This window comes from Embiotoca jacksoni, unplaced genomic scaffold (assembly GCF_022577435.1).
Source record: "Embiotoca jacksoni isolate LCO1_2020_lvr unplaced genomic scaffold, fEmbJac1.0.p SCAF_20, whole genome shotgun sequence".
Classification (NCBI taxonomy): domain Eukaryota; kingdom Metazoa; phylum Chordata; class Actinopteri; family Embiotocidae; genus Embiotoca; species Embiotoca jacksoni.
In genome coordinates this window covers 5165799-5186697 of record NW_027185341.1, presented here as the reverse complement: position 1 = coordinate 5186697, position 20899 = coordinate 5165799, and the positions used below count along the sequence as shown (strand labels likewise).

General features: G+C 40.4%; 1 protein-coding gene across 1 annotated transcript in view; it reads left to right on the top strand.

Annotated features, from left to right (window-relative positions):
• LOC138202109 (SH3 and multiple ankyrin repeat domains protein 1-like) overlaps positions 1-20899 on the top strand; it is a 45677-nt gene that overhangs the window by 10082 nt on the left and 14696 nt on the right. Inside the window, exons 2-17 of the mRNA XM_069155847.1 lie at positions 645-696; positions 2646-3204; positions 7346-7549; positions 10125-10196; positions 10293-10401; positions 10614-10765; positions 12105-12272; positions 12565-12606; positions 13307-13423; positions 13529-13606; positions 13768-13834; positions 14082-14257; positions 14412-14542; positions 16789-16928; positions 17390-17503; positions 18879-18957. Of these exons, the coding sequence (XP_069011948.1) occupies positions 2749-3204; positions 7346-7549; positions 10125-10196; positions 10293-10401; positions 10614-10765; positions 12105-12272; positions 12565-12606; positions 13307-13423; positions 13529-13606; positions 13768-13834; positions 14082-14257; positions 14412-14542; positions 16789-16928; positions 17390-17503; positions 18879-18957 (2105 nt within the window). The 5' untranslated portion in view covers positions 645-696; positions 2646-2748. The remainder of the gene's footprint in view (positions 1-644; positions 697-2645; positions 3205-7345; positions 7550-10124; positions 10197-10292; positions 10402-10613; positions 10766-12104; positions 12273-12564; positions 12607-13306; positions 13424-13528; positions 13607-13767; positions 13835-14081; positions 14258-14411; positions 14543-16788; positions 16929-17389; positions 17504-18878; positions 18958-20899) is intronic.

Sequence of the window (20899 nt, the reverse complement as noted above, 5' to 3'; positions counted from 1 at the left end):
TCTCAGCTCAATGGTTGCCAACCTGGGGATCAGCATCTCCACAAGGAGATGCCAGATAAACTGGAGGAATTCCAAGATCAACAGAACAGGGAAGCATGAGAAAAAATATTTCTGCTACCAAATATACATATATTCTTCCTGACTTTTCCCTAATTATTTTTTGTGAACAGGCAACCAGTAAACATATATAAACACTAACTGGGGTTCTCACTTTGATATCGTTTTGTTTCAAATCTAAAAAGTTGCCTTAACCCTTAACCAAAAGCTCAATTCTGATGATCAGCATAGACTGAAACTGTGAGCAGTAGTCGCGCTGAGCTAGGCTAACTTAATGCTAGAACAAACTCTAATCTTTTCCAACCAGCTGAACGTTCAACCCTCTTGGAGGTTTTCCTTAATCTACCTGTTATTGGTAGAATATTTGGTCCTCACAAAAATGTCCACAGCCAGGCAGACAGCATACATTTTCAACTTTGTAACAATAACAAAAAACATACTTTGTTTTCCAGCTACAACAGCTAACAAAGCAGTGTTCTCGTTACAATGTTTTGAATATGGGTATAATGTTCAACAAATGTTTCTGTTGGATGTCTAGCTATTGGCTAGCTTCTTCATCTCTACGTTATTATTTATGTCAATTGCAGGCCACTGTAAGCTGTGCCAAACACCTGTCGATGTCCTTGGTCCCCGATAGAGGTTGATACGTCAAAAGTCATAGATCACTTAATGTCCCTTTAACCCTCATCAGCACCATGTTTTCTACATATCTTATTAATAACCGACTGAAGTATCTGCATGTTGGTAATCTGTGATTGAATGAGTTTAGATCTGTGTCCTAATTCGAGTTGAGTTCCATCTGAGCATTCTGATACCCATCTATTTCAGACTCCCAACTCATGCGATATTCAGAGCACCAAACTGCCAATGAGACAGTGGGAGATTCCTTGCGTCATTCACCATCATTAAGGCAGCTGTTGGCAATGCTCTATATCTGCATGATGGCAAAGCCCGTGTAGCCAGAATTCACCACAGAAAAAACAGGACAAAACATATGGAGGTGCCAGAATGCCAAATCTGAAGGACAACAAAGCAATAAAACAATCTTCAAGCAAAAATCCACCCTAAGACACTTTTACTGTTTTAACGTAGATTTTGGTGATGCAAGTGGTGTATCTCTGGGTCCATTTTAGTGTTTGACAATATGTCAAACAAGTCATTTTTTACTAAATGTCAGTTGAGATAAAAATCTAAAAAGCTATCTAAAATATCAGTAGTAATCCTCCTTTGAGGAGAAGTCTGTCACAGTCAGAGAGAAAGACATTGTACCTACATTCAAAGATGAAGAAATCAATTGCATATAAAGTGATTTTTCTGCTCAAAGAGCCCTCAAAGCTCATATTTTCTCTCTCCACTGCGTCTGAGTCCTTTCTGAGGTTTCTTTCTGTTAAAAAGGAGTTTTTCTTCTCCACTGTCACCAAGTGCCTCCTCAAGGCAGATATATTTCCACAGTACCGTAAGATCTTGACCTTATTATGTAAAGTGCTCTGAGACGTGTTATGATTTGGGACTATATGAAAAAAACTGAATTGAAGTGAAAATTGACCAGGAAACCATGTAGCCTCCACACTTTTTCTGTTTTGATGAAGAGGGAAGACTGTGACTTTTCTCAGCAAGAAAAACTCTTGCACTTTCGCAGCATACGCCGAACTGAATTGACTTGACATACTCTTTAACAACAACTGCACGGACAGCAAATGCCAGTATGCTTAGATGTGACTTCCCAGAAGCTGAGTCACTGAGTTATCTGCATACCTTTAATACATAAAACCCAAAAGCCCCTCAAATCTGGAACATGGATTGATGTTAAGGTGTCTAAATAACACGCTTCCTTCAGCAAGCCCTCATGGCCTGTTCTTTTGATGATGTTCATGCTGATTGGTAAAGCTTTAAAGTTGGCCAAGGAGAAGATTTGGTTTTGAGTAGACTGCCAGCAATACTGTTTTGTAGGTGTCGTCGCTGCACTGAACTCTGTGCAACAAGTCGAGGCATGTTTCTTGGTTGTCACAAGGTATTGTTGGAACAATATCCCATCCCTGAACCACGTAGACATGATCAAGGCAGGTTGTGGGCCACTGAGTACATTTCAAGGTCAATCCCAACACTTGATTTAAAAATAACACCTGCATCACAATGAACATTAACAGTGTACAAGTGTCTGATGGTGGAATTTTCCTTTAAAATGCTCACATTTAGCTGTTAGCCCTGGGCTGCACCTCAAACATAAATCCACTCCTTTATCACGAAGTAGGAATGATCTTGACCTCATGTGATGCTAAATTGCACATCCAACTCACTCTCTTCTGCAAAGAACCTGTGATGCAAATTCACAGAGTTTATATTTAGCCTGTGTTTCATCAGTCTGCTATTCCCCGTTGCATTCCCAGTGGCTAAATGGAAAATGTGGACCAGCTCTGTGCTAATTCACACATGTGGACTTATTAGCATTGCCAGTAGCTAGTTTTTCTATTATTGCACGTGCCTCTTGCATACTTGAATTGCACACAAATTTTGCTAATTTCACTCTGTCAATGAAATAATAGTTAAATGACTTAAGTTTTACTCCCTTTTCTGCCTTTTTCCCACAGCATGTTTCTAAGGATGAAGCCAGTCTCATGGGATAGCCATGTTTTGTCTCCATGACAGCTATATCACTCAGCCCTCTCTGCAGTGACCCCTGCACAGCAAAGGATGCTGGGAAATAATGAGCACTTTTATCCCGGTCAGGATGACAAAGATGGGGAGGATGAGGAGGAGGAAGAGGAGCAGGGAAGAGAAAACAGAGGAGAGGAAGGTGGACGTGACACGGAGAATGGAGGATTAGAGGGTCTGGAGGAGAAGGAAATGACGGGAGGACGACAATCCTGGGAAGGGAAAGTTGGTGAGGTGGTGAAACCAGCAGCCATTGTGGTCGGTAGACAGAGAGTGGACCGGCCGCTGAGGCCGGGCAACCTGGGCAACCGGGGTATCACTCACATGCCCAATCTAGCCCCGCTACACCATCCCGCTGCCAACAAGCAGCAGCATCTCATAGCAGCAAAGAGACGAGCTCTCATGGAGCGCAGCATGACCACAGTGGCGCCGCTGGAGGACACTTTTCTGACCATGATGGTGTTTCGCATTGGAATTCCTGACATCAAACAAACAGTAGGTGCATCAGAAATACCGGCCATACAGTGTGTATAAAATTCATGACATGTCAACTCCTTCACAGCAATCCCAGGATCTTCTTGACCCATAATTCAAATCTACAGGACAGAACATTTGAAAGAATAAACTGACCGGTTCAATCAAAAATCCAACAATGTAAAAGTGCAGTTATCTAAAGTCTCCCTCACAAACAGGGCACTGACTGGACGTCTTTCCAAATGAAAAAGTAGTTCAAGCCAAGTCTCTCTGGTATTACTGCCTCAGAGAGAGACACTGAGAGATTTAACTCGACAAACAGAATTAAAAAAATAATATCTCGGGCCATGTATAGTGTTAGGGCAGTTTTACATGTGACTTATGTGACCTCTACTGATTCTATGTGCCAGTACAGACCAAATCAAACCTGTAAAAACCGCTAGTAAATTATTGCCCGAAAAGTTCTGTTCTTCCAGTACATGTGATAGTATGCACATTGTTTTTGTTACCCAAAGTTTAGTGAGAGCACAACCTTAAGCTCATGAGTCACAACTGTCCCTCTCGCTTATTGCTGTATTTCAATCTTCTTCTTTCTGTTTATGCCTAAACTTGCTCTGACTTTTCTGAGAAAAGCAGAAGAACTGCTTCCCCCATAAAACCAACTGTTTTGCATTCCGAAACTAAAACATTTGAAGTAATTTTCAGCAGTGTTGACTCTACATCTGTCTCAAATTAGTTGCTGAAGGGAACCCAGGGGTACTTGATGCATAGAATATTTCACATTAGCCAAATAGTGCACAAGCACATCTTTTATTTCAAAGTATTTTCATTACAGTTATCCCACAGGCCCAGGGATGTGTCCCAAAAGCAGGTAGGAAATAATACAGAGCTTAACTTGTGCTGAGCAACCCACAAGGGCAGACGTATTCAGTCAATAACACCATGTAAGCATCTGCCTTGGGTCAGGTCATAATTAGTTTCCAAAACTGAAGCTAGTATCATTTCACACTTTGGCAGCTCTCAGGTTTATGGTGAAGGCAGGTGAGAATTGGCCAGCCCACACACCATATCCAGGTGAGAACGGGTGCCCCACTGTAACCCCTCCCCCATCTTCCTTTCTCCATTTTCAACTCCCTGAACATGCCGACTGTTCTACATGTCAGCTAATCTGCCCTCAATATAACAGTAATTGCTAATTATCTAATAGGTTTTTAATGAGTTTGGGGAGAGCTGAGGAAGTGAGTGACTCTGGAAAAGAAGGAAGATGTGGAAGGCATCTGTGTTGCTCTTAGGTCTCCGTCAGCCACAGGCATCATATTCACCTCTGCACATCACTGACAAACACTCAGCATCCCAAACTCCTCAGCTGAAATGTTATTGAGCTGAATTAAAGAGGGATAAAGAGAGGGAGTGAATATTAGGAGCTAGTTAGAGACGGAGGGAGAAAATGAATGCAAATTAAATAAGCAAAGACTAAAATATGCAATCTGAAAAACTTTAATACTGCAAGTTGAACGTGGGAATGATTTTCCTGAGTCGGGACAAACATCGCCGGAAAGATGTCAGAAAATCCTTGATTTTATAAAACAGAACGGTGAGAGGTGTCACTGTAACATACGGTATACATTACATTAGACCACTCTCACAGGGATTAGCCACTCGATCTGTCTCTCTCTCTCACACACACACACACACACACTCATACACGTCATGTGGTTTACCTCCCAGGGACCACCAAGACATTGCTACGGCAACGGGTGCCTGCCTCTACTAATGAACTGGTTGCCATGCCAATGGAGTTGGCTACAGTATCAAATAGTGCAACCTAGGTGGGGTTTGAGGGGGGAGGGGGGTGGGGGGGTGGTGGCAGAAGGGACATGGAAGTGTGCTGAGCTGTGCAATTTTCCTTACAGTCCTCTGAAATGGAACAATAGCAATGATGTATACATTTCATTCAGACCTCTCAGCCCTGTAGTTAAAGCCCTGCTCCTGCTCTCAGTCATCTTTCTCCTCCAGCCCTAGACTTCAATTAAAAAAGCATAAAAAAATATGGTCTTTCTCTGGAAATGCAAGAAAATGGAATAATATGAGGAAATGGGCTGTGAAGAAATCACGGTGAAATCTAGTTACCCATACCGCACACACATAATGCATCCAAAGTACTTTTTCATTGTGGCCAGTGAGCCTTGGGTGTATCACACACAGACATGCATTAAGAGGGAAAGGAGATTTTCTCCCCAACTACTTTGTTCTTTCTCTTCTGTTGCATGGTGCACATTTTATATTTTCTGTACAGATATTCAATAACGAAGTAACAAAATATGAACATTTATCCCAGTGTGGAACTTTTTCTTCTTCGTTTGCAGAAAAGTGAAAAAAAAATATGGTGTGAAAATAAATGAGCTAGAGCCAATACACCTGATAGCACAGACTAAAAGGATAGCATATGTCATCTTATTTCCATGAATGTGGCAGATGATCAATTATTTAAAAGTAATGCATTCATATTCTACACACACCACATTCTCATATCCATCATTCACCATCTGATGTTAAAACCGTGTGCCAGATATTAAACCAGACTGACTAATTTATGACTAAATTATCCGATATCAAGGAAAAAGAACTACATGATAAAAAATAAAAAATAAAAAAGGCTGTGGAGGCAATATTGAAGTTTTCAGACCTTTTGCTTTCGTATAAATGGCAGTAAACTTTACAAGCAAAAATACTGCAGTCTTAGGATAAAGTACATTAGTATCAACAACATGTCATCGTTTTTAAACTCAATTTGAGGAATGGCCCCTATGGAGTGGTATTTCTATATCTGGGTTAATATTATTCATATATGAACATATAGAAAGCTATTTAATGAGCTTGTTCATGTGGATGTAAATACTTTATTCTATCCTACAACAATACACATGGATCATAGACAAAAAAAAGTGTAAACAGAAGAGTTCTGTTTTTGCTCCTGTTTTTCTTTTAGTTGATTTAAAAGATTTCTTGAATGCACACAAAAGTTTTATTTATTCTTTATCAAATTCTGATGACAACAAAATCCGTTAGTGAACACTTCACCTTTGACAATTTCATCCATTCACCTGACACCTGTGGGACATCAAGATGCTGATTATTGCACAGGTGTGACTTTGACTGGTCACAACAAAAGAACACTAAAATGTGTAGTTTTATCTTGAATTATTTTCTCTTTTTTTTGGTATTTGGTACATTTTCACAAATGGTGAGGTTCCTGCTGTAAGCATGTGAAAATTTGTGGCATTTATTGCATTGTGTTGCATGATAAAACTGCACATTTTGGAGAGGCCTGTCATTGTGATCCGTCCAAAGCACACCTGTACAATAATTATGCTGTTTCATCAGCATCTTGATTTGTCACACCTGTCAAGTGGATGGATTATCCAGTTTTTTTGAGAGATATAAACCTTTAGTGTGCAGAAATCTTAGATCTTATACTTCAACTCATAAAAAGTGAGAGCAAAAACAAAGTGTTGTGCATGTATTTTTGTTGAGTGTACTTTAATCAAAGTGTTTCTTTCTAAAATGTAAAAAACACCTTCCAATCTTAGCTACACATTTAGTGGAATATGAAGTCCAATATTTCCCCCTGCCTTGAAGTTAAAGTACAACAGAAATACTCAAGTAGATCTCAAAATTGTACTCGGGTACAGTTCTCACAATGCAATGTAGTCTTTATAGTAGATTAATTTAGCAAGCTAGCTAGTTAGCCAACAAATTCTGCTTGCTTTATTGGGATCCAACATGTGACATTTCCATTTTAAATTGAGTTTCAACCAGTCAATAATACTTTTTTTTTTTTCTTATTTACCTGTACTACTAACAATGCAGACATTTAGTAACGTTAGTCCCCATAATATCCTTTTCGAAACACTACAAATGTGGTCATTGGCAATTTGTTTGTGGTTGTCAAAGTACTGAAAATGTAATAAAGTCTTTCTAAAAGCAATGGCAGAGCTTGTCAACAACTGCCACTGGAGTATCCGTGAAGCAACTCTTTTAATGCTGTAATTTTTTTCAACCATTATTTGTGCCTCCAGAACAAGTTTTAATGAGGAAAAAAATAAGCACATCTCCACTGGGTCTCTGACCTTCATTCTGCCCTGTTCCTTCTGTCTGTCAGAGGTGCCTCCAGTTTGACCAGGACTGCATGGTGTGGAGCGCCAAGCAGCAGATTATCTGCTCCCTCAGCGAGTCACTGTGGGACGCCTACAACTATGGCCTCTTCCAGCCGGCTGGAGACGGGCGGGATGCCAAGTTCCTGGAGGAGGAGCGGCCCCTGCGAGACTACTCACAGTCCTTTGAGAAAGGGGTGCCTTACTTGGAGGTATATGGCGGGTGGGAACGTGATAGAGCACAAGGCCACATAACAAGAAGTTTAGTATTTTCTTAGCACAACACTCACAAGAAACTTTAACCACATGGTCAAGATGTGAGATCTGAATTTGAATACTTTATTTTTACTCTTATCTGATCAGTTGCTGCACTGTCAATAATTTAATTCCCTAAAATGAAAAGCCAAATTCTGTTTCATAGCCTCTCCCACACCGTCAGCAATAATAGTCGAATGAAACTGAGTCAAATTCAACTTTGCAGAGTCCCCAATTTACCAGAAAAGTTTCCAAAGTTATGACTTCAATTTCTTTGCAGATATACTGTACGTGAAACTGAGTGCTCTCTTTATGGCTGCTCTGTACTGTGGTATTGTACGTGTTACATTTTGAGCTTACGTACATACAGCTAACGTACATGTTTAAGCTTTTATAGCTTCAACTTTTACGCTGTATCATACTTTGAAAACTTTATTACTCATAACTGCAGACAAACAACTCATAGTTTAATTGTCTTTATGAGATTTTTCATGCTCACATAAAAAGAACATAGCAAATTAAGTCTTTACAAAATTGGATGGATTTAATTGCATTTTGTACATTATATAATAGCAAAAAGTGGGGAAATACAATATAATCTACCTAAGTGGGTTATTATGAAGTTTTCATGGTGTAATATAATTATGTCACAGTGCCCTCTGGTGGTTCAGCTACTGTAAGTGCTGCTGAGCTGGGTGTTGGCTGAAAGAGTATCCTCCACTCAGAGTTTGGCTTCAACCCAGAGTGTTTACATTCCTGACAAAGTTCCAGATGAGGAGATGTCTGTGGCCCGATGAGGCCTTGTAAATAAATATTGCTCCACAGCAGAATGTACTGTACAGTGAAATAGTTTGAGGCACTTCAAGTAAAGTGAAGACAGCTTTCAAAAGTAATACTTTGATCTTTTCTTTTATCAGTTAACTTAATTAAAAGTGCAGTAAAATTAAAATAAACTGAATGTATTACATATTTTATGTGGCCACCATTTGCCTTTAACTTTCCTGGGTACACTGTTGTTCCAAACATCTTGGAGAAGTTGCTCCAGCTCCTCTGTGGATCTAGGCTGTTTCAGTGTCTTCTGTCTCTCTCTGTAATCCCAAATTGATTCGATGGTTTTGAGACCAGGACTCTGTGTGGAACAGACCATCTGTTGCAGGACTACTTGTTCTTCTTGTCAGACTGAATTTGTGAACTATCAGAAACCTCCCTGATTCAATTTCAGAACAGATATACATTTTAAAATATAAAGTGCCCCAAACCTTTGCACAATACTGTTTTTCATGCAGGTATTTATAACATAAGCGCTGCCATCTGAATCACTTCTGTGCTTCTGTGAATGAGTATTTATTGATAAAGAGTGTTTCTGGACACTATTAGTTTTTACTTGATAAACACAGTGAAAATTAGTCTATTGTAAGTATAAGGCCTGATTGCTCCTTTATGCTGGCTGCCAAACCCATATCTGCTGCTGGAAAATCACGGCTGCTCTCTAGATAGCGAGGTGCGATGTGTGGTTGAACTCAGCTGTCAGCTGCTAGATAGGATCTTAGACTTCTCACCTCCAAGCTCCTCAGATGGAAATTGGTTTACCATCACAATATTGTACTGATGTGGAGACTACACATCCAGCCAGACGGTTTTCATTGATGGAATTTCCCATTCAAACAGAAAGTCAAAGGTAAACCCATCCAAACTCAGTGTACTCATCTTTCAAAGCGTGTTATGTTTTTGGATTCGTGGATTTTCAAAGACTGACTCTCACGAGTATATGTCAGGCCCATGTTTTTGATTTCCACACCTGATTTTTATTCCTGACTGAGAAGAGAAGGCTCTGAAACATTTGGAACAACACACACAAACCTTCTGGGACACACTGCTGCCAAAACATAATTAACATTTACAGAAAATAAAACAAAGTATTTGAACAAATGCACAGTTCACAGTGCTGTTCAGAAAAGAACCTCCATTAGACCCTGGTTTTCCATTGTAAACCAGTGTTACAATAACCTGACGGGATGTATTATCAGTGAGAAACTATATTTTGAAATGTAGGATGAGATCCCGTAACGTATGTCACCTTATATTGGGCATAAAATGTTTGCTGTGATTAAAAGAAAACGGCCCCAGATATGAATGTGTTTAATCACAGGTATTCTCGTTTGTCATCACCTCATCCAACCAGACAGAAAACAAAAACACTTCTCCAAAGCTGTGTGTGCGTTTTATTCTTATTCAAGTAGTGAGATGGGCAGAAGATTTAACCAATTCAGCTTCACACGTAATCAAGCCTCCCCCTCCAAAATAAAATCTAAACTTTTTAAGAAATATATCCTGGAACTTTAACTTTAAAAGTGAATTTCTAGAAACATTGGAAGAGTTTAGGCGCAGCAAACATGAATACTGGTGCTTTTTCTGAAGTACAGATTAACAGCAGTAACTGCATTTCCCCTATGTAGGCTGTCACTGATAAATTGAACTGTGTTGCAGTGAGATGATTCACATTTTTCACACAAATCTTTTTCTGGTCCTCAGTTTAGGTACAAAACCAGAGTTTATAAACAGACCAATCTGGATGAAAAGGCTCTCGCCAAACTCAGCACAAAGGTATTTATTTTCCTGTCTATTGAACGATGCAGTTCATCACTGATTGGTATTCAGTTCCATTCGCTGATATGCTCCACCATCTTTTTCTGCACTCAGGCCAGTCTAAAGAAGTTTATGGATTACATTCAGACAGGAGCAGGAGAGAAAATGGCAAAAGTCCTCGAGAAAGGTCTTGATCCGAATTTTCATGACCCTGACAACGGAGGTGAGTTTCTCTCAGGACTGTGTGCAACCTCTCACTGAGTAATTACATTCTTATCTTGGTACATAGATTCATTCTTTTCTTATAAATAAATGATTTTCCAAGTAATATTGAGTGATAATATCATAGCAGTAGAAGATTCTCTGAGGGTGGATCATCACTTTAACCTTGCTACCTGTCACCCTTCCTGTCTCGACCACCTCTCTGTGGGTCAGAGACCCCGCTCTCTGTGGCCATACAGTCCGGTCTGTCGGTGGAGGGCATCAGGTTGCTGGTTCAGGGCGGCGCCCACTTGGACTTCAGGGGCAGAGATGGCTTGACAGCAGTGCACAAAGCTGTTCGAGCTCAGAATCATGCTGGGCTGCTGGTAAGGACTTCAAGTTAAGGTCATGCATGCAGAATACAAACTCAAATAAGGTAAAATAAATAGAGGGATTATTGTAATTACACATTCAACTTTTTTTTTAACTTTGAAGTAAATAAATGACCACTTTAGCCCTGCAATAAAGGTGGGTCATATTTTACTTCAAAAGAAATTTTCTAATAGCCTATAAATTACATGTTTGTCACATTATTTTTGTTTAGTTTACACTGTTGACCACTGCTCCTTTTTTATTTTTATTTTTTTAAATAAACGACATGCTCCTGAGGATTTGGCCTGTTTTGATGGCGGATAGCTGCCTCCTGTTGCTTTGAAAAACGTACCTCTCCAGACCTGTTTTAAGTAACAAATTGTTTTGTAATGTTTGTAGTTTCTTTTCTTTTCTTTTCTCTTCTTTTGTTTTGTTTTGTTTTTTCTGCCCTTTAAATTATCCATTATCCGTTAGTATTATCCATGTTATCAACCCAAAAGCAATTGTGTAATCATCTAATAGTCAACCTATTGTATAGACAACTCCCCCACACATACACACATCCCACCTCCACTCCCACAATCATTTGCAGTATTACAGTGTGTTGTTACATGTGTGATTGCATATAGCAAAGCTAAGAGAACAGTATTATTCCATTTTTTTTTTAATTTGTTTTGATCTATTTAGTATTTGATTTTAAAATTTTGTTATGTAGGTGACAAAATAATTAGCACAACATGCCAGCATTATTTTGTTCAAGTTTAAATATCTTTAAGTCCTATCTTGTAATACCACTTTGTGCGTTAGGAGGTGATAGTGAGTCACTGCAGCGTCAAGGCAGTTTGCCTTCAGTCAACCTCTCAAAGAAGTGGATAGTTTATTGCACTAGCAATTAGTTAGATTGTCTCAAACAGTAGTGGATTGATTAAAAAAAAAAAAATGGTGATCGATTAAGCCTATAGTTTCCATTACAGCTTGTTTATCTGGCAAGAAAACAGCCACAGCAAAACAATATACCGCCACATTTAGAAATGTTTTTCAGTACGATTTGTGGTCTGTTAGAAGACCTACTTCTTCTTCTTCTCATGATGGACTGAGGGGGATGCTACAGTGACTTACTATTGCCCTTTGAGGCGTGGGGTGGTAGCTGGTTAGCAGGACATCTATTCAACACAATACATAGATGTCTTTGACATGTCTTGTCTTTGACACTTGTTATTTACTCACATTCTGTAAATTAATTTTAGTCAACTCTTGAATGTTTTAACCTTTTTTATTATTATTATTGCTGTACACGCAATAGAAACATAATAGTTTTCTTTTGTTTTTGCTCTCCACGTGCCCTCTTGCCAGACTCTCTTGTCCTTCGGAGGGTCTCCAGACTACAGAGACCCCTGTGGCCTGACCCCACTGTACCACACTCTGCTGATAGGGGGTGACACTTCTTGCTGTGAGACCTTGCTCTATTACAGGGCGAGGCTGGGGACGAGGGATGAGAATGGCTGGGATGAGTCCCATCAGGTAGTCCCATTTTAGAGTCATAATGACCTCATCAACTACAAATACACGTCAATCGATCTGTCTGTCCACGTGTTGATTTAATGGTTTCCGCTCATATTTTTACGTAAAAGTTCTCTGGTCTTTGTCTCTGTTCATGTAAACTAAGCAATGCACCAAGATTTCTTATCTATGTGGTTGATGTCGTGTATCATCACCCTCGGTCTCTCAGCATTTTCTCACACCTCCCTCCCCTCTGCCTTCCTCACTCATCTCCCCATCTCCCTCCTGCCTCCCCTCTTCTCTCTTTCCATAGCACAGGGATGAAGAGGAGTTTGGAATGGAAGAAATACATAAGGTACCCTCCATCCCTCCATCTTATCATCCCTATGAGCCTTTCAGAGCCAAAGGCACTGAGAATCATGACGTGATTTTTATAAAAATGCATAAAGGTGAATGACGTCACCACAATATTTCCCTAAACCAAATCTGAGCCATCTCAAGACGAGTCCAGTTCAGAAAGAGAATTGGACATTATCTCTTTCTTACTGTAGATACGGGTGCATTGCCTGCATTATGTCTCTGTGACTTCCTGGTAAATCTCTGTTTGTGCTGCGAGCTGGTTGTCATGGTATTTTATTTTGGTTTTGCCGTGCTGCTCCGTGTTTTCTTTCTTTACTTTGTATGTATCTTGTGATATTTTAGTCCCTGCAGAAAAATATGAGGAAACCTCTCAGGCTGCTGAAGGCTCATTACTGTTGTTTTAATGGTCTTTGTTTCCTTTCTTTTCCATCATGGTGCAATATAATCAGCTCTCACCTGTTTTTCTGTGAGAGTAATTTAGGATCTAAATGTTTATGTAAGACATATCATTTCCCTTTCGTTCTCTCTGTAGCTCTCTCCCATTGTGTTTCTTTTTCTCTATTTTTTTCTACCTGATTCTCTTTTGCCATCTTTGTCCTGTATGGAACTTTTCTTTTCAGCTCAACTCGTCTCCTTCTGTACTTTATAATACTTACAATTTGTGGATTTTTCTATTATACTCTTGACATTAAAAGGCTTGCCAGAATGGCTTTGCACAGCACTTGGAGCATCTGCTATTTTATGGGGCAGACACCGCTTCTCAAAATGCCTCAGGGAACACTGCACTTCACATTTGTGCCCTGTACAACAAGGCAAGTATGGAGATGATCCCTCCCATTAAACCATTATTACCATAATAATTACTGCTTTTTTTTGTAAAGGTGTTAACCAATCACTTTCCCTCTCTGAATGATCAGGAAAGCTGTGTCCGTGTTCTTCTGTATAGGGGAGCAAATAAGGAGGCAAAGAACAAGCATGGTCAGACCCCTTTTCAGGTACATGCTTTCACTGTTAAGTTTTGACATTTTTTTCATGTCTGCAATGTAAAAATGAAATTGTAGAGTTTAATAACAAATTGATAGAGGAAAAGGAGGCAACAAAATAAATAATTGCAAGAGATAATAATATTTTAATTTTTTTTTTTTTGTGTTTGCAGCTAGCTGTAATGTCTGGTCACTTTGAACTCGGGGAAATCATCAAAAACCACAAAGATTCTGACGTAGGTAAGCTTTCCTGCCAAGCTGTCTCTTCTGAAGAGGCCTTCAAGTGTTGCATTCAGTTCCCAACACCAGCCTGCTGTGTACTTTCCCACATTGATCATGTATTTGCCCTAACAATCTACCTAATGTCCCCCCCCCTCCTCATTCTGTCGCATCCAACCTCATCCTGTCACATCTAACCTCACCCTTCTTCCTCACTTCTCACTACTGACCTCGCCATAAACCTCACCGTCACATGTCACATCTTCAGTGCCGTTTTTGGAATCGCCAAAGTTTGTTCCTAAACGAAAAGAGAGTTCCCACACGTTGCCTCTCCCTTCGCTTCCTTCACACCCCCTACTGCGCGCTAATAGCGATAACACCATGACCCAGTCTGACCCTCTGGCCGTGCCCATCAAGGCTGCAACCAATCCCAACCCAGGACAGGTACTGAGTACCAATAGTTGCATGCTCATCTGCTGGTTGTTGTGATATTAGATATACTTTTCTGATATTGCTTTGCTTTCTCTGCCTTTTATGTCTAATACGTTACAGGATCAGCTTTGATGCTTTGTCTATGGTACTTGATGTTATTTTGCAGGGCCAGCGCCGGGCCTCCATTGGCATGAGAAGCTCCAGTAGCCCCAGAACTCGTACTCGCTCCCCCTCCAGAGGAAGAGGAGGCCAAAGTGACACAGAGGAGAGGCACCGGCAGCCACGAGGCAGACAGGGGTAGGGAGCCTGTAGGATGATATACTGTGTACATGAAGAGAGGGAGACTGCTGTGATTTTCTTCTGACTAGGGGCCTCATTTGTTAAAGTAGGAGTAGGAGTGTGTAGGATCAATACAAAAAGTGTTCGTGTGTCCAAAAGCCAAAAAATTAACAGATTTAGAAATCTGTGCACACATACACCCGCATGCAGTGTTCCCTTTATAAATCACTGTCCACCTAGAAATGTGCGCACAGAGAACAGTCTCATATGTACTCTACACGCCCACTTTTAACCATAAATGGTCAATGCAAAGTACCTCATGGATGTTGATGCAGTGGGGTGACAAATAAAAGGAAATGCAGTGAGTGGCAACATGTTGCTGCTGCAGTGAAGGCAGTGAGTTCATCTGACAGGACAGTACCTGAATTCCAAAAAGATTCAAAGTCAGATTCAAAGGTTGTTGCCAAAAAAGAAATGCTTCCCATCATCTGCAACTGGTGGTTTTAAGGACACATCCAAGCTCTCACTGCTGGAAACTAGAATGGCCTCTGAGTGTCGAGCCACCACGGTGTCTCCAGTGCGCTGTGCTCTGTGTGCCTGACAGCAGTTGTTGTCATTGGAGAGGAAAAACTATGTGAAAACTCTTACTTGGTGATATATATACACACAGTATAAGAAGATATTATTAAAAACATATTAATGCTTTGTTCTGCAATTCTTTTGTAATTGAAAGGAGTCTACAGACTCACAGCACAAGCACAGATTACACTGCTGGATTGAATAGTTTATGATAAAAATGGATCTATATAACATGTGATATGAAGTTAATTTAAACATGTGAGAGGCATCATTACACACATAATGATAACTCACATATAATATCTACACTCTGGCTTCAATTCACCACCTCACCATCTGCGTCACCAATTTCCACTGTCTCCAGAAAGTTCCTACTCATGGTTTGGAGTTTCCGTAAAGATGCACAGGTTCTCCCGTCAATTTAGTTTCTATAAATCCTGACTTTTACGTGTGGAGCCTTGTGCACCTTTTTTATGCCCCATGCTGTCCGTACACAACAGTTATAAATGAGGCCCCGGGTCCTTTAAGGCCATCCAGAGGGAGGGACTCGCTTATCTCCTGTTACCATCAGCTGTATACAAGTAATTTACTATTTCTGTCTCTGTTGCATATACTTTGTACTATTTTGAATTGCAAGAATGTCACATATTTAGTATGGTATTAATGGACATTGTTCTGTAAAACAACACAAATTTTCAAAATACTGTCTCTGATGCCTGAAAAAAAGTTATAAAAAAATGTCAGATGGTAGTACAATAGATCAGTGGCTATAACTTTGTATCATAATGATATACAAGACAGGAGTCTACAGCCACACTTTTGGCTCAGTGAAGCTTTATTTAAATATAGCAGGACTTTAAGCTAAATGCAGCTTTAGCATGCCAACAATCTTACACTGGCAACAGATGCCAGATGTCTACTATTTTCACTATTTTTGGTTAGTGTGCTACGATTGCTAATTAGCACTAAACACAAAGTGCGGCTGAATTCAGTTAGTTTTGTAGAAGTGGACAAATTAACTGTTAAAAAATTGACGTGATTATGGTCATAGATATGCTCCATCACAGGAATCATGAGAATTCATCATCTGTCGGAACTTTGAATGTACGAACAAAAGTTTTACCCGATCCATCCAGCAGTTGTTGAGAAATTTCACTCTGGACTAAAACCTTTTTAAAGCAATGGACCGATCAACAAACCAACATTAGAGTGGTTAAAAATATACTTATAAATCCTTGGTAATACAGAATGTATGATACTTACAACAAGTGATGTTTTTATTTCAAGATGTAGTGATAGCATTCTGACGTCCACCTCCACATGCTTTACATTATTACCCATTCAGAAATGTCTGATTTCTCTAATAATTCCGTTGTATACTAAAAGACATTAAGTTATACCTTATATTTAATTTATTGTTTAATAGCCGCCAGTATACTTAGATGTGGAATTATATCATAGAATTGTTAGGACTTGCTATCTACCTGACACACTGAATGCTGGACACTGTTAGTAAATACAAGATTGCAGCATTCATTCTCACTGTTGGCATGACTGAGTTGTATGACTCAGCTCCTGACTGCCTCTGACCTCCGTGTGCCTTCTCACTTGTTTTTCCACAGTGTAGGACACAGCCTTATCTCACGGTTTTGTAAAAGAGTCTTTCTCTCCTTCTACCTTTGTAGTGCACCCTCAGTGGGCAGCGGGGGAGGTCAGATGAAGCGTATGTACAGCGCTGTGCCAGGGCGAGTGTACGTGGCCACTCGTGCCCACTCTGCTACTGGAGACAGAGAGCTCTCACTTAACAAAGGAGACAAAGTTAAAGGTGAGAGGAGCCAAAAATGTTCCCATAAAATATAAGAATACAAAACAATTTAACAGTAGTGACATAGGAATCATGTGGTTGTTAAACTGTGCAAGGTTTGAGATAATTAGCTAAACATCCTAAACTGCAGATCATTTGGTGTAAAGTTGAGATATTTCTGGTGTAGTTTCAATACAGAAAAACATGAGGTACTGTCTCTAAAACACCAACAGCAAGGCAGAAATGTACATGAGGGAAGAGAGGATTGTAAACAAAAGAAATGAGAAGCATCAGCAGACATACATTCAGCTCACCACAAAGCAATACATGTTCCAGGATACTCTCAGTGGATTGAACGGTGCTATGATAAAAAGGTAGCCAAAGATAAACAAGAAAGACAGTGAGAGGGGATAAACTACCCAAGCTAAACTCTACCCATCTATGTCTGTCTGCCTGTTTATCTGTCAACCAATCTGTCCCAGTGTTAAGTGTAGGAGAGGGAGGATACTGGGAGGGAACGGCGAAAGGACGCACCGGCTGGTTTCCTTCAGACTGTGTTCAAGAGGTGGCAGCTCCCGGCAAAGACATTCGATCAGGTGAGAGAAAACTTGTGGGAATGTCACCACACTATTATATATTAATATATTTCTTTGTCCATGACATGTTTAGACTTTTCTTTAGAGCGCCTTTGAGTTTTGTGATGAGATAGTGAAAGACACACACAATAGCCCTGTTTTCCAAACACCCATCATCATCACTTTGGAAAGAAGACACTAAAACCAAAGTAGATCAGGATGTTATCGATCCCTAAAATGAGATTAGCATAATATCCCTTTATTGTAGTAATAATAATAATAGTAACACATTATATTTACATAGCGCCTTTCAAGATACTAAAAAACACTTTACAGGTTAAAATGATTAAAAATGACACAAACAACTAAATATAAATCTCGCAGCCTTTATCACACATCAAAAGCAGCTCTAAAAAGGTGAGTTTTCAGTATACTGTCAGAGATAGAAAGCAGAGATACATACTAAACAAGTACAGGTTCAGTGACTAGGAATTAGAAATTGAGAAAGGAAGACACAAAAAAATAATGATAACCAAAAGAAAACAAGAATATATGGTGCCTTTTAGGTGACGTTGAAACAGAGATGCGCTTATTCCTAAAACATTCAATAAAATAAGGAACGTTTACTTTAACAAGTTCAACTGTGTAAGAAATGTAATGACTTCTTCAAATTAAAAAAGCATTTCTGCCCAATATGTATTACCATGCTACGACCTCAGGGATTATTACTGCCATTGTGGCCAAATATTTGGACAAACTATAATTTGGTGCTCTGGCAACATTGCTTTTTTTAAAAATTTAATGCTAAACAAACCTTTTGAATTTAACTGAATTGAATTGACAGATATAGAAGTAAAAAAAAAAAAAAAAAAATTAAATTTAAAAAAAAATTGGAATCCTTTGCCTGATAAGAATCTTTTTTTCTTGTTTTTTTATTTCTTCATATATAAATGTCTTCAGTAAAGAAATACTGTTATAACATTCACAATGTCAAAAGGTGGGTTAACATGACATACTGTATTAGAGTAGCACATGACCGGAAAAGGGACATGCTGGAAAATGGGTTACACATTTCCTCGGGCTAGAATCATCCTTTAAATCACTGTAACACTCGGCACATGTCACACTCATGTTTACCAGCAGGCCGTTCTGCAGCACACAGTGGCACACATACTACACAGTTATTCACTTTTCACCCATTTTCACAGCTGCACTGTTCACGCTGTAAGAAGACCATATGCCATGTTGAAGACACAAATGCAGAGTGTAAATGTGTATTTCATTGATTTGTGTGTCGAGCTGAAGACACAACACGTCTACAAAAAGACAGAAAGGTGTCGTGACGGAAGATGCAGGTTTAAATCGGACGTGTGTTTTGCTTGCATGCACCCTGCAGAGACACGCAGCGAGAAAGCCAAGAGGAAGCTCTTCCGTAACGTGACAGTTGGAGCCTACGACGGCACTGATGGCCCGAGGTAAGAAAAGCTGCTGTGACTTTTACAGTTTGAGATCAGCCGCGAGAGTAGGAGTCAGTAACGAAGTTAGGGCAGAAATAATCATCTGTCTGTTTCAATCCTGCAGTAAATCAAGCTGCCTTGAAGTAAAACAGTGTTTTTTTTAAGGTCTAAGATGCTGGAAGTGTAAATGTGAAGTTGGCAGTGTTTGTTCTTGGCTGTCTCAGACTTCTCACCATGTGCATGCTGGGTTTAGAAAATAGATGGTTTAATAAAAGTTAACTAAACCTGATTGGCTGCAGCCTCTCATGTAGTATTAGTTGTGGATTGTCACATTAGCGTGGGCACAAACTTTGTTTATTGGTATAGAGGCCAGTCAAGGTGATTGAAACAGTCCACATGGTTGTTTTGTGAGTAACTGACAGGAGGTTGTTGTGTGTGTGTGTGTGTGTGTGTGTGTGTGTGTGTGTGTGTGTGTGTGTGTGTGTGTGTGTGTGTGTGTGTGCGTGTGCGTGCGTGCGTGTGTGAGTGTGTGTGTGTGTGTGTGTGTGTGTGTGTGTGTGTGTGTGTGTGTGTGTGTGTGTGTGTGTGAGTGCAATTGTGTGCACTTATTTCACCTCTTGTGCCTCCACGTCTTCCTGTCTGTTTTCTGTTGATCCTGAACACTGCTTGTCCTCCATTGTTGCGCTGTGCGAACACGTCAGCGCTCAGAAGAACAAAGAGCAGCCATGTCATTTTCAGCTCTGCCCCTTTTTGACTCCACCAGACAGATGCAGTTGTCTCTTTCATATTTCCATCCACATGCTTCTCTCGTCTCTCTGTAATGCCATAATGAAAGAGAGAGGGGTGGGTGGGGGGGAGGGAGGGGAGGGGTCTTCTTGCTGTTTCTTCATCTGCCTGAAGCTGCAGTCCAGCCCTGGGCAGCTGTGGTTGTGGGTTATGAAGCTCTGTGTGTTTGTTTAGAGTTAGTGTGCATGTGAATGTGAAGTAGCTTGTGTCTTTGTGTGTACATACATCATCCAGCTGATGAGTCATGAGGAGGCTGAAGCTCCGAGCGCTGTTTAGGTCCCTGGGCGAGTGAGAAGGACTTACCAGTCGAGGTTTTACACCCTCTTACACATTATAGTTGACATTGCCCTTGTGCTGAGCAGCCTTCACTGTCATTCAAAAAAAAAAAAGAAAAAGGCTCTCCCTTTGATGCGGGCTGTGCTTGTGTTTCAAATGGAAGCAGCAGCCATTGGGGTTATATTACCTGTGCTAAGCTGGTTAGGCGTAATTGCAGCACCGTGGTGAAGTGGTGCTCAATTAAGAGCACGGTGATCCAGAGCATATTTTGTCACTGCAGCTAGGCATTTGGGAGAATGTCAATTACTGTTTCACAGGGAGATGGAGAGAAGGAGAGTGTTTGTTAGCCTGTGTGGTGATGACAGCTCTGTTTCAGAGGAGAGGAGGGAGAGCGAAGTTGGAAAATATGTGTGTGTGTGTGTGTGTGTGTGTGTGTGTGTGTGTGTGTGTGTGTGTGTGTGTGTGTGTGTGTGTGTGTGTCTGTACACCCAGGGTGGGAATCAGCTGTTAGTGTATCTGTGATCTACCAGTCAGTGGATGTGCAAATGCAAGCGCTGTCTGTCCCTGTGTTGCCTTCCATGTAGAATCATCCCCCGCATCCCCACCCCGTAAATTCAGCTCTCCAACTCCCCTCTATTTTGCAACCAAACCCTCTTCCTGTCATCCACCAGCACACACACACACACACACACACACACACACACACACACACAGTCTCTCTCTCTCTCTCTCTCTCCCTGTTGTGATAATCGCTGGTGTTCTCTCCGTCTTTCCTTCGCATTGTCTTTGCCTTGTCTGAAGTGTGCGGGGTGCAGACCATCACACGCTCCCTCTCCCTCTCATTCGCCACCTCTCTCGCTCTTTCTCCTCCACTCTCGCGGCTCTCTCTGACTGAGCT